Genomic DNA, 18,391 nt, shown 5'->3' with positions numbered 1-18,391 from the left:
AATTGAGATGCTATGGCATGACCTTAAAAAGGCGGTTCATGCTAGAAAACCCTCAAATAAAGCTGAATTACAACAATTCTGCAAAGATGAGAGGGCCAAAATTCCTCCAGAGCGCTGTAAAAGACTCATTGCAAGTTATCGCAAACGCTTGATTGCAGTTATTGCTGCTAAGGGTGGCCCAACCAGTTATTAGGTTCAGGGGGCAATTACTTTTTCACACAGGGCCATGTAGGTTTGGATTTTTTTTCTCCCTAAATAATAAAAACCATCATTTAAAAACTGCATTTTGTGTTATATTTGACTAATGGTTAAATGTTTTTGATTGATCAGAAACATTTTGTGTGACAAACATGCAAAAGAATAAGAAATCAGGAAGGGGGCAAATAGTTTTTCACACCACTGTATTTGCACCACAGTGAAGCTTGAGATGACCGAATACCTCAGGCATAACATGGTGGTTCGGGCATAGAGATCCATATGCATCAATTCCATTATCCGTGTCAACGTCCGATGACCGATTTACATTCACTATCACTTGATTCAACTATTGGTTCAGTTTCAGTTTTTTCTAAAACTGGCTTTACATTCTCATTTATAAGTCATTGTGTGTTGGTTGAAAGCCAACTTTACTTTAGAGTTGGAAAAAATTGAAATATTCATGACTTGTTGATGTTATTTCATTCAGTAGATGGCAGCAGAATAGTATCACAAGGGTTATTTGGGCTTAACACTGTAAAGAAGATTATTACATGTCCTTCAGAGTCTGACTTGGGAATAACCACATTTACATAGTATTTTAAGCCCTAGTCACGTTCTGGGTTAAAAATACCCAAAGTTTACAAACAGGCATGCTTGTGTAATGATCAATACTTCTAAACAAAATGTTTGGTGTTAAGATATTTAATAGAACTTGTTTTCTGGTGAAAAGTAAGTTCCATATATTTAAAAAAAACCAACAACCAAAAAAACTTTTTTAATGTTGCAGTGTTAGACTGAGCTATGTGCGATGACCATCCACCAAATCATTTTCTGAGTATGGGACATACCTTTGGCTTGATTGTAACTTGTTTTGCAAACTATGTCTGTGAGCTTATTTTATGTATTTCTGTAGAGAATAGTTAGTTCAACTTGAAATGATAAGGTTCTGAGGGTGACTGAATTGTAGCGAAGAGCTTATCTGCAAGTGAAGATGAATCCATTGGTGAAGGTTACATTATAATTGAATATATAAATCCAACCCAACTGCTCTTCAGTTGATGCACAAAGAAATATCCATTATTCTATAGAAATCTAAGAATATGTTTTTCAATAAATGCATGTTTAGTTCCTAAAAAAGCAAAGTAGTTCCATACAACAAGACTCTTTAAGATACTCCACATCTTCTTTATGTAAAGCCTGTAAAGAGAATTATGCCCGACCACATAAACCCCTAAATCCAACCATATCCTGAATATATTTAATGCAATTCAGGTTTATGGGAGAGTCTGTCTCAGAAGCAAGAGGGTACAAGGACATTACGGCTAATATTCAGGTACACAACAAATAACCTACTGTGTTTTATTTTGACTTTTAAGTAATCTATAATATCCAAAAATAAAATTGTTTTGCTGGTCAAAATGTGCCAACTAGCAGCATCAGCCAGCTGAAAATGTGCTCTTTTGTCATTTGTTCTTTCTTAATGCTAAGGCAGCATTTTACTATTGAGCTGAAAAATGAATGTGCAGTAAAGCAAAATAGATCTAAACATTAGATCAACTTTCATTTTGTCTCACTATAGATACCACCAGCTGTGAATATTAAAGAGCTGACAAATAGCCATTAAAGAGAGTAGGCTAACATATCTAAATGAATGTTTATTAGCAGCAGAAACACACAGGCAACTATTTGGGGATTTGAGAGAAGAGTTTATTCTTTAATATACATATGATTATAGGTTTACTTAATGATATCAATCCATATGGACTACTTTTATGGGTCAGTAGGGACTTCTTTTTTCATTATGAAGTTACTAGAGTCTTGCTGTGTTAACGTCTAATTTATAATAGGCCATAAATCTCCAATAACAACACTTTCATAAAATGGTTTAACTACCTTTGGGATTTTTACACAGGATAGGTGCTTCTTAAAGACCTGATTTAGATAGTGATGAAACTGCCAGTATCAGACAACTGTTTTTTTTTTCTCATTCTCTCTTTTTCGCTATCTTTCAAACATTTTTATAGTGTTGATTAGTTTATGTAACATTAACGAGATGAAAAATCTACTGGAAATTCACTGTGATATATATTCATTACGTTGTCCCAAAACTGGTTCCATGAGGCTTTCACCTTTACACATCTTAAGGGTCAACAGGCTGTCACCATCTGAATACTCTAAAGATAAAAAAAATATTCTCAAACCTGCTTAATCTGATTGAAATTGGTCAAATAAACCACATTTATATCATGTAGTATATATACGTTTATTTATTTATAATTTTGCTTTTAATATGTTTATCATTATAGTGATAAAGAAGATAAAGTAGAAATTAGGCTATTACACCTTTTAGTAGAATAAAGTAAAAAAAAAAAAAGGATTTTGTCACCCTACAAAATTCCTCCAAAAAGCTGTCAAAATCAAACAATTACTCAGTTTGAACTTTAATTTGACACCTTATTGCATGTCAGTACGTCTCTCATTCTGAGAGAAAGCCGGAGGTGTGTCCGAGTTTTCAGCAGGCTTAGGTGCATCATAAACATCATTGCAGTGAGGGACATTCCGCTTGTTAGCAATATTTGTGCAGGACAATACAGGCAAATATTAATGTTGCATGCTCCTTGTGGTTCTGCTTGCTAGTAGTTAAGACATGCAAAGCACCTCTTCAGAACTCCATTTAAACTCTCAATAGCAGATTTTGTTCTGCAGTGAGCAGTGTTGAAGCATGCTTGCTCAGTTGTGTTTGGTGCATGAAAAGGGGTCATGGTAAGAGTGGATAGGCACCGTCTCCTTATATTATATTACTAGGCTGACCCGCCTTTTAAGTTGACCACTTCTTAAGGCAATTCAATATGTAGATCAATTTGATATTTTATACAAACTCATTAATTTTGTCATATTGCATTTGAGCGGTATTACTTTAATACTCGTAGTTTCTGTTATTTTTATGATGAAATTTAAACTTTTTTTCTATATTGAGGTCGCCCTTTTGAACCCCCCCTGATATTTACTACGCAGTGAGGCATTTGTACTCCATCAACATTAATTATTTCCAGAGACATAATTTTGTCTATTTTTCCAGCGCATTGCGCACAAAAGCAAGGGAACGATGGGAGCACCAGAACTCTGCTCACATCATGTCACTTCGTACCGCAAGCTGCAAGTAGTAAGTCTGTGGTAAGCGGAATACCGCTACGCTTTCCACTCACGGGACGGAAGGACATTTATTGGTTACTATGCAGGATAAATTATTAACTGCTGATGATGTACATCGTTTTGTCTGTGCTGAAATTCCAAACAGAGAAACCTATCCTGAATTATGGTACAAAGTCATTAAACACATGTCTAATCTACCTCATTTAAAAGATTCAGTATGTTGGGAATCAAAAAAAAAAGTGTTTAAAGAAATTTCCTAAAGCTTTCGTTAATTTAACAGATATAACTAAGGCTGGCTTTCCTGATTATCAATACGGAGATAACTGTCATGAACAATACACTTATCATGGAAATAAAGTTGTTAAAATTGTGATGATCGATAATTCAAAGACTGTACCATATAACCTGTATTTGCTCAAATGATTTGATGGTCATATTAATGTTGAGTATTGTGCATCGGTTATGAGTAGTAAGTACATCTACTCAACTTTGACTGAAATAACCACTCGTTACAACCGAGGTATGCAGCAAAGCATTTGTGAAGCCACAACACGCACAACCTTGAGGCGGATGGGCTACAACAGCAGAAGACCCCACCGGGTACCACTCATCTCCACTACAAATAGGAAAAAGAGGCTACAATTTGCACAAGCTCACCAAAATTGGACAGTTGAAGACTGGAAAAATGTTGCCTGGTCTGATGAGTCTCGATTTCTGTTGAGACATTCAAATGGTAGAGTCAGAATTTGGCGTAAACAGAATGAGAACATGGATCCATCATGCCTTGTTACCACTGTGCAGGCTGGTGGTGGTGGTGTAATGGTGTGGGGGATGTTTTCTTGGCACACTTTAGGCCCCTTAGTGCCAATTGTGCATCGTTTAAATGCCACGGGCTACCTGAGCATTGTTTCTGACCATGTCCATCCCTTCATGACCACCATGTACCCATCCTCTGATGGCTACTTCCAGCAGGATAATGCACCATGTCACAAAGCTCGAATCATTTCAAATTGGTTTCTTGAACATGACAATGAGTTCACTGTACTAAAATGGCCCCCACAGCCACCAGATCTCAACCCAATAGAGCATCTTTGGGATGTGGTGGAACGGGAGCTTCGTGCCCTGGATGTGCATCCTACAAATCTCCATCAACTGCAAGATGCTATCCTATCAATATGGGCCAACATTTCTAAAGAATGTTTTTAGCACCTTGTTGAATCAATGCCACGTAGAATTAAGGCAGTTCTGAAGGCGAAAGGGGGTCAAACACCGTGTTAGTATGGTGTTCCTAATAATCCTTTAGGTGAGTGTAGATGAGAAAATTCAATACATAAATGAAGATTTGGGATGAACCCATAGTACTGTACCATAAGTGCTATCTTTTTCTAGCTTTATACCACTGGAAACAATAAATGCCACAACATCTGACACTCTGAGACCAAGTTTCCATTTAAGAAGACCTCTACTGTTCATTCAGTTGTGTTCTATGGGCAAACATCTTAGATTTTTGGTGTAAGGAAACCTAATAGTTTCAATTGAAATTTCAGCTATAATCTTGTCTATTCAGCAATCATAAATAACAGGCTATTGTTTCCATCACTGAGAACATATTTACAATAATGTGTTAGCTGTCCACCTGGACTACAACTCCAGTCTGTTTTTTGCACAAGACATGAGAAAGTGGTTAACATCTATCCACTACTTTTTAAAATCCACTTTTCCATTTACGGACTGTGGGTATCCTATCAGAGCCTATCCCAAAAGCAAATTCTACCTGCATCATATGGCAGGAACCAGCAAGTCACCACTACAAAATAGATATGGAGAGTCCCAAGGGGAAACACATGGAAACTTAATGATACAATACAATAATGATAGTAAAATTGCTTATCTGTAAAACTCTAAAAAATGCTGCTGTGATCATTATAAAACAATCAGCCAGGTTATACAGGAAATAACTGATTTATCTGTAAGTGTGTTGAGCCTTTTTGTAAACATTCAGTTTGAAAGACATTTAAAAAAAAAAACATAGTTTCCAGTAGTATCAGGCAACGGTTCCTTGGTCAGGCTTTTGGGCTATTTAAGCTTTAGCTGCAGCCTCCATGTGTCACCTCTCCTGCTGCTGCACACTCTGACTCGGAATACAAGCAGCTTACTACGATTTATGAATCAGGAAAAGGAGAAATTTGATTTAAATTTTTGCCTAACCAGGAAAAGAATTATACAATCAAACAACTTCCCAGAATGCACAAAGTAAGTTGGCATTATTGACGCTGCAAATGTGACCTTTGTCTAACATACTTACAAAATTATACTAAAATACCAATCTATATGTTTAAATACAAACTTTCTATTTTTTAAAATTAGACATGATTTTGGGGATATAATGATCCATGTAGAAAGGATTAAATTTAGCTTCATATTTTGTAGATGTTATATTCTTAAATAACTGTAATGCATAACTTGCACCCCAAACTGCAAGGCTTGTTTAATCCTGTAAAATAAAAGAAATCATAGGGTGCTAAGTCAGTCTGCAGCAAAAATGGCAAGATGGAGGCAGCAAACACCAAAAAATCAGCAATAAAAAGAAGATGATGTTTTAGTGTCTCTAAAGTACAGGGGTACAAACATGTCATTAGTCTCCCCTTAAAACTTTTTTTCTTCTGTTAGTGTTGTGGTACCCTGGGTATGGCACCTATCTCACAACACCACTGAACTTGGTTTGATTCCCAGGCCTGTCGCAGGATTTTTGCAAATTTTAAAGAAACAATTTCCTCTATTAGATCTGAGGTTCTCAAATTTTTAATATGAGGACCCAAATAAGAAAATAAGTGCCATACTGACACCCAAAAAGCGAACATTATCATAATGACAGCTGAGCCATAAACAGATAAATAACAATGGGTACATCTCACTATTATATAAAAAAAAAATCTTGTATTGAGACGTGACCTTCTCGGAAAGACACTTATACATCACACGAGAAAGAAATTTAATCACACCCGGGGCCGGAAATAAAGGACAGAGTAGATGACAAAGTAGAATGTCGTAAAGAATTCAAAAATGGTGGTGCAGTACACATGCAGAGTAGATATAATGGAAGTACGAAAATTCAAATGTCTCAAAAAAAAGGATAGGAAATATCGCATTAGTGCAAACAAATGGAAATTATTACTCAGTAAAATAAGGGAACAGCGAAAAGAGATCGAATATATTGTTCAGATTTAAACTTTAAGTCGGAGACTTGTAGATCATCTAAATTGGTGTTCCAAGCGAGAATTAAAAGATTCCAAAAACTTTGGCGCGACATGAAGTCCCGTGAGACGGAGACTTTTAACATGAGATTCTTTCAAGTCATGTCCTACTTACAACTATTTTCAAACAAGACCACGGTCATCTAACCTCAGTCATGTAAATGCTTTTGTCAGACACAGTTCCTGTCCTCTCAGCTCTTAGTCGTGTGAATACTTGTGGCAGACACACTTCTTGCACTCTCAGCTCTTACAAAAATTTTATCAGGACAATAATTTTATACGTTCTAGATCACACGTCAACGACAAAGCAAAGAAGAAAAAGCATGGAAAAACATTTGAAAAAGTTGTTTTATTTATTAGAGAGAAACGATATTCACTCACAGGCAGTTATACATTGCATTGTCATCCCCTTGGGATTAATAAAGTATCTATCTATCTATCTATCTACGATGCAAGTCCAAACACGGAATCAAAATTCAATGCGATCTTGAAGAAAAGGTAAATCCAAATATTGTTTTTACTAAAGTTTTAAAGTAAAAGTGAAAATAATGTATATGTAACAATTCCCGAGAAAATAACAATCTCTTTAAATTGTATATCCAGTAAACGAAACCCGGGAGTGGCCGAGCAAAGCGAGCAGGGGGTGGAGCAACCTAGCAGTAATTAAAAAAAGTAGACATTTCTCTTTCCTTTCAAGTATCCCTCTCAAATGAATATTACCAAAATAAAAAAGGAAAGCAAATGTATTATAATAAAAGAATAATACAATTCAAAACAGGGAATAGATTCCTGAGGTATATCACTGTCAGAGTTTAGTTCAACATTTAGTAAACTTGAGAAAAAAGAACTTCTAGGGATGCTGCGCAAGGATGTGTTGATTATTGAAAGGACAGTATGAATGGTCACTTAACTTAGTACTCTGATTTTTGGTGTCAGATACGAAATACAATACCATGCGATTTTCTAAACCCACTAAATCCCTAGCAGGGTTGTGGAGGCCTGGAGCTAGTTCCAGCAAGTATGAGGCCCAAAGTCTAAATAACTAACCAATTTAGTTTATTTTGCCATAAATAAATTTTTTTAAACATTTTTCAAAAGAGCTCTACCATTAGCATAATAATATATTTTTTCTAAATGAGTTTGTAGTAGTAGGGTGTTGTACCGTGTTAGCATTTATAGATGCAATAATATATGAAGCAAAATGACACCTTTTATTGGCTAACTGAACAGATTACAATATGCAAGCTTTCCAGGCAACTAGGGCCCCTTCTTTAGGCATCTGAGCTGCCTGTAAAGTGTGCATATTGTAATCTGTTCAGTTAGCCAATAAAAGGTGTCATTTTGCTTAACTTCTAAATGAGTTTGCAAATTCTTCAACATGTTCCCTTTTTCTTTTAAAAATTCAATAGAATTTGCAAAAAGTTGATACCTTATTCCTACAAATGCATGCACTGTTTGTTTATACGGGTGACAGGATACATTTTTGGTGACTGGAAAAGTCCAGTTTGAAATGTTTAATGCCTGACGCTGAATATCTTAGCTTGTGTCACCATTTCTATATTTTCGGATGTTCTTACAGTTCTCAATGGGTTAAGCACATCCTTGACATTATCAACAGATAGAATTTTATCGAAATTTTAAAACAGTGTAATGAGGAGGAATTCTTGCTCACTGAGCACATTAAACAATGCAATACCTTTTTTGCTAAAGAATCAGATCAAATGTAACGGAGAACACGCGGTGAAGCACCCACCATACTATAAATACTCCAACGCTATTCACTCGCCCTTCTTAACACTCACAAAATGGTCACATTCTTGTGTCGCATCCGTTATTCTCGTTTCAGTATTTCAAGAGCCACGGTCCCTTCACCTGACAGACTTCACCGTCATTTCCTCCCCTCTCACACTTTCTTATAAGTGTGTTTGTTTGTTGGTCATCTCAATCTGATCGTTTCACAGGTAGGGAAAGTGGGGAGGAATTCACTCTTACGATGTGTCCACGGCGCTGTTTTATATACTACTACAATAAAAACAATGATAAATGGAGGGCGAGTCACGCATGGATGAACTCAGCTGACTTTACTACGAAAGCATGTGGCAAATCATAACAAACTTGTCCCATAATTTAAGAAACAATGTATCAAATTAGCATTTGAAAACTGATACTGTTTATGTGACCCTGAACAACTTACATAGATGTCAAAACTCCAACCGAATAATAATGCTTACGAGTCGGACGACCATAGGGTTCCTGATAAACGCCTTAGGCAATAGTTGTGCTATAAACTGGGTTGGAAGCATAGCTGTCAGAAAACTATTCCACACATGCAAAGAGTTATTATCCCTTTCCAGCAGATGGCGCAGGATTTATAACACGCCAGGCATTCGTAAAGACTAATAGATGGGTGTGACGTCAGATAAAGTTTTCGTTTCCGGGTTACTACTGTTAGTATTTTCAAACCACTTCCTCTGTTTATCGCGGGAAATACAGTTGCAAGTTCTTTCAGATGTGCGCTAGCTTATTTTTTAGACGAAATGGACCCTTCGGAGGTGGAATTCCTAGCTGAGAAAGAGATGGTGACAATAATTCCCAATTTCAGCCTAGATAAAGTCTATCTGATCGGGGTGAGTGCTGGAACTGATGCGTTGATTTTAACGACACTCGTAATGCGGCTGTCAGCGCAGCCTGAAGCCACCCGGTGGCAGAAGCCTGTCAATTCAGGGAAGATGCTTCGATTTTAACCTTCTGTACAGGAGTAATTAATGTTACTGTTAGCGTACAATTCGTATGTAGCCTAAATGTTTATATGGACTGCTCATGGAGCGGAACTAAAATGCATTAAAGTGTAATTTTTGATGGATGGCAGCTGAAGCATATGTTTATATTTTATATAAAACATCACACTGTGGATAAATCGGTTTACAAATGTTTTCGTCTTAAAGTCACGAAATGCTTATCAGTACCGTCACATATACATTGTTGGTTTGAGTCTCTTAGACTTTTAAAAAAAGCAAGTAATGCACTTATATTATTGATGTCTATTACTGATTACTTAACATCTCTTTTACCTGTTTATTAAGTGATTTTATGTCATTATTATAAGCATATATTTTAAATGGTGTAATTGTATTGGTGTAATTGTATCGTTTCTTAAATCCGTTAATGGGAATTTTTTTGGCTCGTTTATTAAAAAAAAAAAAAAACAGTCGTAGGTTTCAGTGGACATGAAGAGATGACCCAAATTAGAAAACCGAAATACGGGAAGCAAAAAAATGATAGAATGATGATAGAATGATAGATGACGGAACCCAGCACGCCGGGCATCATTCAGATCTTGACTGGTTGAATGTTTGATTGTGATTTCGTAAATCCTAAAATGCTGATCAATTTAAGATGGCATTACATTTGTTTTCTCAGCAGATGCTTTTATTCAAAGCAAATTACAAAAATGGTCAACATCAATCTGGAGAACTGGAGGACAGGTTACAAAATTCAGCATCAGAAGAGCTCAGAAGAGAAAACAAGCTACTTATACAAATAGTTACAAAATCTAATGGCTAATATCAGATACACAGAAATTTACCAAACGAGAGTCCTCAAATGCTTCTTAAACACAGTAAGGGAATCAAGAATTCATATGTAGACAGGCAGCTCATTCCACCAGCCAGGAGTTGCACATAAAGAGTCTGGACTGAGATATGATAAAAAGAGCACAGGACCTCACAGGTGTCTCCATATATATAGGTGCTGATCTACGGACTACTCTGTAAGCAAACATCAAGGCTTTGATTTTGATATGTGCCCCTGTATGGAGCCAGTGTGGTTATCTGAAAAGAGGAGTGACATCTGCCCACCCTGGCTGTTTGAATACCAGACATGCCATTGCATTTTGAATCATCTACAGTGTCTTGGTGACACATGCCAGTACTCCTGGCAGCAGAGAACTACAGTAGTCCAGACATGACTGTGCCAATGCCTCAACCAGAGGTTGTGCTGCATACTCTTATTAGATATGGTATGATCTTGCAGATTCACTCTACACAATATCCACAAGACTGAGGAACTGTAGCAATTTGGTCCCTGAAGGACAGCTGGTCTTTTGATCACCACCCCAAGGTTGTGTACTGATTTGGCATATGTTAGCAATAATGAGGCAAACTGAACAGAGAGGGGTGCTGAATTAGAGGTGTATGCATAAAGAATGATTATTCATAAATAACAATTTTTAAGAGGCTTTCATATGCTGTTGACACATTTGTTTGTTGACTCGTACATGTTCTTAGCTCTCTTTAAAATTTAAATTCATTTTTATCCATTATCCAGCCCGCTATATCCTAACACAGGGTCACGGGGGGTCTGCTGGAGCCAATCCCAGCCAATACAGTGCATAAGGCAAGAACAAATCCCGGGCAGGGCGCTAGCCCACTGCAGTAAATTCACATTTTCATTCTTTTTTAAATGAGTTTCACCTTGTCCTGAACACACTCTAAAGGTGAATTTATGCTTCTCAGTTTTCATTTCGTTTTTCTGTGCAGGCAGTATTTATTTTGTGTGCATTCTTTTTTGGAAATCTCATTAAAAGCTTTAAAGATTGTTTAGTAGTAACACCTGCTGCATGTTTTGTGTGAAAATGATGTCTTTCTTTTGCGTTCAAATTATAGGGTGAATTGGGCCCTTTTAACCCTGGATTGCCTGTGGATGTGCCTCTCTGGCTGGCTATAAACTTAAAGCAAAGACAGAAATGTAGAATTGTTCCTCCTGAATGGATGGATGTAGGTAAGACTGAAGACAAGTAACGATTGCTGTGCTGTTTATAGTAACTAAAGCCCATGTCACATTAGACGACTTTTCCAGCGATTTTCATTTTGTTGTAGTCGATCATGTAATGTGTAATTGTACCCAGCAATTCAGAGTAACTAGTTTGAAACTGGTAGGATAAAATCAAACCTGTTTGATTTTTTTGTTAGTCAGAGGTGCTGGCTATATACACAGCAGAGCTGAAAACTGAAGAAACCAATGAATGCTCATCCAAAAGTACAATGTTTGAGACAAGAAATAAGGAACACGCATGTTTTGAACTTCACAAATAGAAAAGAAGCTCATCAGTCTGATATATCGTGGTTTACATACCATAACAGTTTAGAAAAAAGAATTAAAGGGCAGAGGTTGCTGCTGAACTCCCTGCACTAGTTAACTCTTCATAAAGCACCACTCTGTTAGGAAACAGACTATTAGCAGTCAAAGCACTGGAAGATCAGCACTTGGTCAGTAAATCTGTCATGTCCAACGGCAAAAAGTTACATAACGTGACATTGGCTTAAACATTGACAAATCCATTTAGTGCTTTTAGCTCCACATGCTTGGGCTTTGAACTGAATTTAGAAAGGAAACAAACCAATTGTCTTATTTTCACCCATAACTATACAGACACTGTTTGTCTTACTAGCACAAAAATATGCAAAATATTTCAGTAAATGACACACGAGACCAAAATTTATTTCAACATATCCATTTTAAGTAGGATTAATAATCACATCAAAGGTGGTATTCTTTTTGGAAATGTTACAACAACAACAGAAAAAAACGCATACAGATTCCCCACTGAAATTTTTTTTTCCTGCCTGGAATTGTATTGAAACTGTTGTCACTATAGAATTAACAGATACATGAAGCAAAAGTAAAATTCTGTATTTTATGATCCTAATAAGTGTTTTTTTTATGTCATTTTTGTAAAACATAACTTTTTTTGCTTCTAAAGGTGCTGTCCATCATCACCTTTTGAAAGCGAGGCTTAATGTCTGCTGCTCAGTCATTCATAGCCTGTACAAATCATATTAAAAGTGTGCAGACTTTTAGTTTCCTTGCTTATTTCACTTCAGCTGAAAATTTCTTTACAAATATTTAACATAGCCTGTGCGCAGAGTATGCATCATAGTTAGTACTGCTCTCTTACAGTACCAGAAAGATGGGCTTGATTTACAACTCGGTCAGTGTTTAATTAGCTTGCCAATTCTCTCCTTACATGCATGACATTTTTTAACTGTTCCAGTTTCAAAAATGTGTATTTTAGAATAATTGGTGTTTCTAAATTGATCTTGTAATAGGGAATGTGGGTGTGTATCTGCGTGTACCATACTATGGACTGATTTCTAGCTTGTGTTTGATGGTTATAAAATAGGTTCAGCCCCTATGAATCTTTGATCAATTTGGCTACAAATAACAGATTCGTGATTAAGAATTATTTCCTCCCGGACTGTCCAATCTCCTAGTAAACTGATGAAACATTAATTGTATAAAAATGGAGCAATTAAAGTAAGACTCATCTTCATTCTGCCTGTCCCACTAAAAGTAGATGAAGCAATAATTGCAATTTAATCATTTTCACTTCAATATCGCAAAAACATGTTTTGTTTAATTTATAATTTGGAAGTAGCAAAGCAGCACATTTTAATGTGTGATTTTGTATGTAGTTTAGGTTTGTTTTTTGGGTTTCATGTAAATGATTAATGATAAAATGTGCACGTTACCATCAGTATTGCTACTTAGGTTGTTACATTTCCTAATACAGACGCCTTTAGTTAATAGTTTGTGACTTTTTGAAAAGTATTTAAATACTTGCTTTTACTGTTTTCATATACTAAAGATTTTTCTTTTATTTTCTTAGAAAAACTGGAAGTGATCAGAGAACAAGAGAGAAAAGAAGACACATTTACTCCTATCCCCAGTCCATATTATATGGAGCTCACAAAGTTGCTGCTCAATCAGTAAGTACTTATTTTGACAGAATGTTTTACTTGGCAGGCTTGGCTGGTTTGAGTTTGTTAGACTAAAGAATGTTGCAGTCTTTCTGAATTATGGTACAGCTATTCGCTTGTTACTATTTGGGGATTCAAACTGTAAATGAGGTCATGAGTTTCATTCTAAGATATCTGCCATTTTAAACTTTTTTTTGGAAATGTCACTTCTTCAGTAGGCTGAAAAACTAATTAGTACATTATTTATTTCCTTTATTTTCAGTGCTTCTGATAATATTCCAAAAGCTGATGAAATCCGAACACTAGTAAAAGACACTTGGGACACTCGTATCGCAAAACTCCGTCTGTCAGCGGACAGCTTTGTCAGTCAGCAAGAAGTGCATGCCAAGGTAAGCATCTTAAGCATTTCTTAAATGTTACAGATGTATGATTTGTGCTATTAATAAAACACATTTAAAACCCCAAGAAAGCAGTAGAATACACTTCTAAACATTAAGGGAACACTTAATCATCACAGTCTAACACCAAATCAGTTAAGCTTCAGGGATATCAAGCTGTCCAGTTAGGAAGCATAATTGATTGTGAATCAGCGTCATCTGCTTTGGTGCAAACGAAAGTGACAACAGGTGCACTGGAGAGGCAACAGCAAGACAGACCCTCAAAAAGGGAATGGCCTTGTAGGTGTAGGCCACAGACACCTGCTCTCTCCTTATCCTTCTTGACTGATTCTTCTCTAGTTTTGTGTTTTGCTAGTGTCCTTGTCACTACTGTTAGCCTGAGGAGGTACCTGCAGCTAATTCAGGTTACACAGGTAGTCCAGCTCCTCCATGAAGGCACATCCAAACATGCCTTGGCAAGAAGGTTTGCTGTGTCGACCAGCACAGTCTCAAAGAGCATGGAGGAGATACCAGGAGATGGGTCTTTACACAAGGAGGGCTGGACAGAACCATAGAAGGGAATCAAGCCAGCAGCAGGACTGGTATCTGCTCCTTTGTACGAGGAAGAAAAGGATGAGCACTGACAAAGCCCTATAAAATGACCTCCAGCTGGATACTGGGGTACATGTTTCTGACCAAACTGTCCGAAACAGACTTCATGGGGGCCCATCTACCTCTAATGGAAACTGTGCACACAGCCCATCACCATGCAGCTCGATTGGCATTCACCGGAGAATACCACAGTACCTCCATTCTCTTCACAGATGAAAACAGTTCCACACTGAGCACATATAACAGACATGAAAGAGCCTGGAGACACCATGGTGAATGTTATGCGGCCTGCAACATCATCTGGTATGACCTTATGCTGGTGCAGTGGGCCATGGATTTCTGCTGGTGCAGGACAATGCCCAGCCTCATGTGGCCAGAGCGCGTAGTCAATAATAATGTTGTAGCAATGGGGCTATTCTAATGCATCTCATCTTTTTTCCAGAACACTGCTGAGAAATGGTTGCATAGAGTTAAGGGTTTTGCCATGTATGCAAATGAAGGCTGCCAGGAGAACAGTTGCACTAGCAATAAAGTGGAAGGAGTGACAAAGATAAATTGTTCTACACAGGAAAAAGAGAGGGGATAAGGGCTTGAAGGGCTTCTTCATTTCATACATTAATGTCAACACGCTCATATCTCAAGACCCCCCCACTCCAAATGCACTCTGATTTCCAGGGCTTACAGCTGGCACACCTCTGCCCCCACTTGCCTCGATATCATATACTTCAATAAACACACTCTGATATCCAAGGAGGACTGCTAGACTAAGATGTAATGTAAAATTTATTAGGGGAAGCAAGACATCAAGTTTGGAGGGGATGACATTTGGTTGTGAGCTGTGAAGTAGGAGGAGAAAATTTCAGGGAAGCTCAGGTAAGAAGTGTTTAGCAATAAAGCTTGAGTCCAGTTGCCAGGAGAAATGGCTTCCTCATGTCCAACATAAGCTGGTAGTGACTGCATCATTTTTTTTTATTTCAACGCGTCCCACACGGCCTAAAGCGATAGACAATTATACATGTAATGTAGCTCATGAGGTTATTACTTTTTATCTGTTCTCTTCTATACAGTCAGCCTTTACTTTCTCCTGTTTTGAAACTTGTGCCTTCATAAAAAGTTCTTCCCTTCACTGTTTATATTTACAACAACACATTTACTGGGAAAAAACTGTTTTCAGTGGGCCAGTACACACTCCTCAACTATCGTTTTAAGAGGTAGTACCGTCTTATTTTGTTCCACTTTGACCACTAAAGAAAACATACACAAAAAATATAATATTCAATTAATTGTATGACCTAAATGTGCTGCCTTTAAGCAACATTTCTGAAAGTATTTCTTCAGCGAATGATATAAACAAATGAAACATATAATAATAAAAATAATAATGGTAATGATAGTAATAACAATAGTAAAAACTCCCAAAATTTTCGTTATTCTTACTGGTTACTCATTTCAGTTGTAAAATTGTTTTGCAGTGACCATCAACAAAAGCCAAGACCAATTATTAGGAAAAGTAAGAATTTATCAGGCATATTTCTAGTCATGTGCAATTGTGTGAAACATATTCTAATGTAAGGTTTTCCAGTGAACTCATAATATTAGCCTCTGGTAGAACACTACAAATATTGCATACAAAGAAGTATTAAGTTAGTTACATAGCACTTCTTATACACCTGATTAACCAACAGCACTATAACTGAGGCTCATTGTCTTTGGAAATTTTACAGGCCAAGCTGTGTGACCCAGCTTATGTATTATAAAAAATGTCCAATTTTTATAATGTATATTACATCATCATACTCTTATAGAGAAGAACTTCAACATGAAGTGATGGTTTTGTGCTAGGTTTATGGTTTTGACTTTTCTATCTTCTTTGCCAGATTAATTTGGATAAGAAAGTTACTTTTAAAATATTCATTAATAGCCAGTTATTTTCAAGAATTAACTGTGAACTAATTAACAGATAACTCTAGAGAGAGAGAGAGAGTGAGAGAGAATCTGTCACTAAGTTTGAAATTAATAGTCTCACTCTGGCATAGATGGTAATACAGTAAAATGGGCATAATTTTTGAAGTTGTTGCTAGTGATGACATGTAATTTTTCTTCAGATGAACTGGTATACATGTGTGTTGGTAAAAGAATCTTTAAGGTACATAAAGGGAAAGTGTATGCTTACCATATCTGTCAAACAAATGTTTCTGTTAAATGCAAATATATAAATATTTCAGTTTAACAATTAAAATATTTTAAAAATATCTACTGTTTATTAAGATAATTTGAGGCATAGACCTATCTTTCTTTGCTGAGTGCATGCGAAGCTACTCTAGACATAGCCTGTATGTAGAATTATTTTTATTTTTTAGAGCTCTTTGTATTTATATGAATTATACTTGCCATTTTTTCTCTCACTCTTGAACTTTCTGAGGAAGTGAATCCAATTTCAAATAACAGTACTACTAAATCATTTTGTTTTTCCATTTTTAGCTGGACAACCTGACGCTGATGGAGATTAACACAATTGGGACTTTCTTTACAGACTCACTGAATAACTTGTTTAAAATTCGTGCAAACTTGCAGCCTAGAGGAGAGAGCACCATGTCCCAAGAATACTAGAGACATTTCTTCCACATTGATTGGCTTGTTGCATCCCGGACACTTCAGTGCCAAAGAAAATAAAGTCATGTTTCTTATTAACTGGCTAAAAGAGGAACTAGACTTTGCTGACTTGATCAGGATAAGTAAACAATACTGATTTGGGTTTGCATTAACATAAGATAACCACAAAAGTTAAATTTAAGAAGTTAACCTTTTTAAACTTTTAACCTTCATTTCAAAAGGTGGAAACCATTTGCAGCTACTGGTTTCGGAGCTGTCTGTTTTGATTTGGTTTCCAGTAGATCCCTGCCATTTTATGTGAAAAAAGGAAACATACTGATTTTTTTTGTATTTACCATATATTTTTTCTATACATATGCAAATTAAAAAATAATCTTAATGCTTTCTAATTTGGCAGATTATTGATTCCTTTTAATCTTGACTAATTTAGGAATGCATTGATTACATACAGCCTTTTTTAGAATAAATATTTCAATATAACACCTTTTGACTGGGTGCAGGAATGACTGCTCACTGAAAGGATAAAAGTTGGAACAGCAACTGGGTCATCCTGTTTGATTGAACAAAGTCCCAACGAAAAGCATTTCTCTTGGAGTTTGTACGAGTAGTCCATGGATTAAATAATACCAAAAGCTTTCGGCTCCTAGCCACAGAATTTAGGGTCATTTTCTGGAGCTCTGTCTATTGGGTCGCTTTGATCACAAAGGATGTCTCCTTCTGGGCAGCTGGGCTTCTTATAGTGGACAATCTGGGCAGTTTATCAGAGCTGTGAGGAAACAAGGAAAAGAGAATGTTAGTGACAGCGCCCTCTCTCTCCCCAGCAGGTTATCGCACCTGTTGATTGAGCCTGTGAGGAGATCCTCCAACATGCATGAGTGACAGCCTGAGGAAAGTTTTTCAAATGTTGACCTTCATAGATCATAGTTTGTTCTATTTTCTGTAACATTAAGCATCTAAGAAGAGTTCTGCCATGTTGAAATACGTTTTTTTGAATAATGTGGATAGATCTGTATTAGCATTTCAAATAGTTTTTGGTAAGATTTTAGACAACTATTGGCAGGTTAATTATTGGGCTCACAATAACCCCTGCCACCTGTATTAATGCCTGTAGTTTTTTTTTAACTAATTCTTCAGAAAATAACAAATTTTAGAATAGTACAGTGTTTGAAGACTTCACAGGTAATGGTGGAAAATTTTAATTCACTTCATTCAGTATTTTCTGCATTTGAAGTGTTAAGTTTGTTTTCTCATTAAGCAAACTGAAAGTAAGCTAGATAATCAGATTCTTTTATGTTCCATCTTAGTGTCTCTCATCGCTGTCCTTTGTAACTGTATACTGTATCTACCCTTCTGTGCAAATTTTAGGACATCCATAAAAACAAGTGAGAAGTTCAGGAGTTCTGAATTCAGGGGACAATGTGGGAAA

General features: G+C 36.5%; 1 protein-coding gene across 1 annotated transcript; it reads left to right on the top strand.

Annotated features, from left to right (window-relative positions):
- Positions 1 to 9,057: 9,057 nt before the first annotated feature.
- Positions 9,058 to 17,617, top strand: gins2 (GINS complex subunit 2). The gene is made up of 5 exons (XM_039763387.1): positions 9,058 to 9,232; positions 11,270 to 11,384; positions 13,273 to 13,372; positions 13,626 to 13,752; positions 16,834 to 17,617. Exons 1-5 carry the CDS (start codon positions 9,143 to 9,145, stop codon positions 16,960 to 16,962), a joined length of 561 nt encoding a protein of 186 aa, XP_039619321.1. The 5' UTR covers positions 9,058 to 9,142; the 3' UTR covers positions 16,963 to 17,617.
- Positions 17,618 to 18,391: the final 774 nt, after the last annotated feature.

The sequence above is a fragment of the Polypterus senegalus genome, chromosome 9 (genome assembly GCF_016835505.1).
Source record: "Polypterus senegalus isolate Bchr_013 chromosome 9, ASM1683550v1, whole genome shotgun sequence".
NCBI classification, from domain to species: Eukaryota; Metazoa; Chordata; class Cladistia; order Polypteriformes; family Polypteridae; genus Polypterus; species Polypterus senegalus.
The sequence above is the reverse complement of the archived record's forward strand: the minus strand, read 5'-3'. Positions and strand labels throughout refer to the sequence as shown.

Bases quoted from the DNA above. Each gene is read 5' to 3' on its own strand.
- gins2 (XM_039763387.1), top strand. From the start codon at position 9,143: ATGGACCCTTCGGAGGTGGAATTCCTAGCTGAGAAAGAGATGGTGACA. The intron at 13,373-13,625 runs GTAAGTACTTAT...CTTTATTTTCAG, and splicing joins ACAAAGTTGCTGCTCAATCA to TGCTTCTGATAATATTCCAA. The intron at 13,753-16,833 runs GTAAGCATCTTA...TTCCATTTTTAG, and splicing joins AGCAAGAAGTGCATGCCAAG to CTGGACAACCTGACGCTGAT.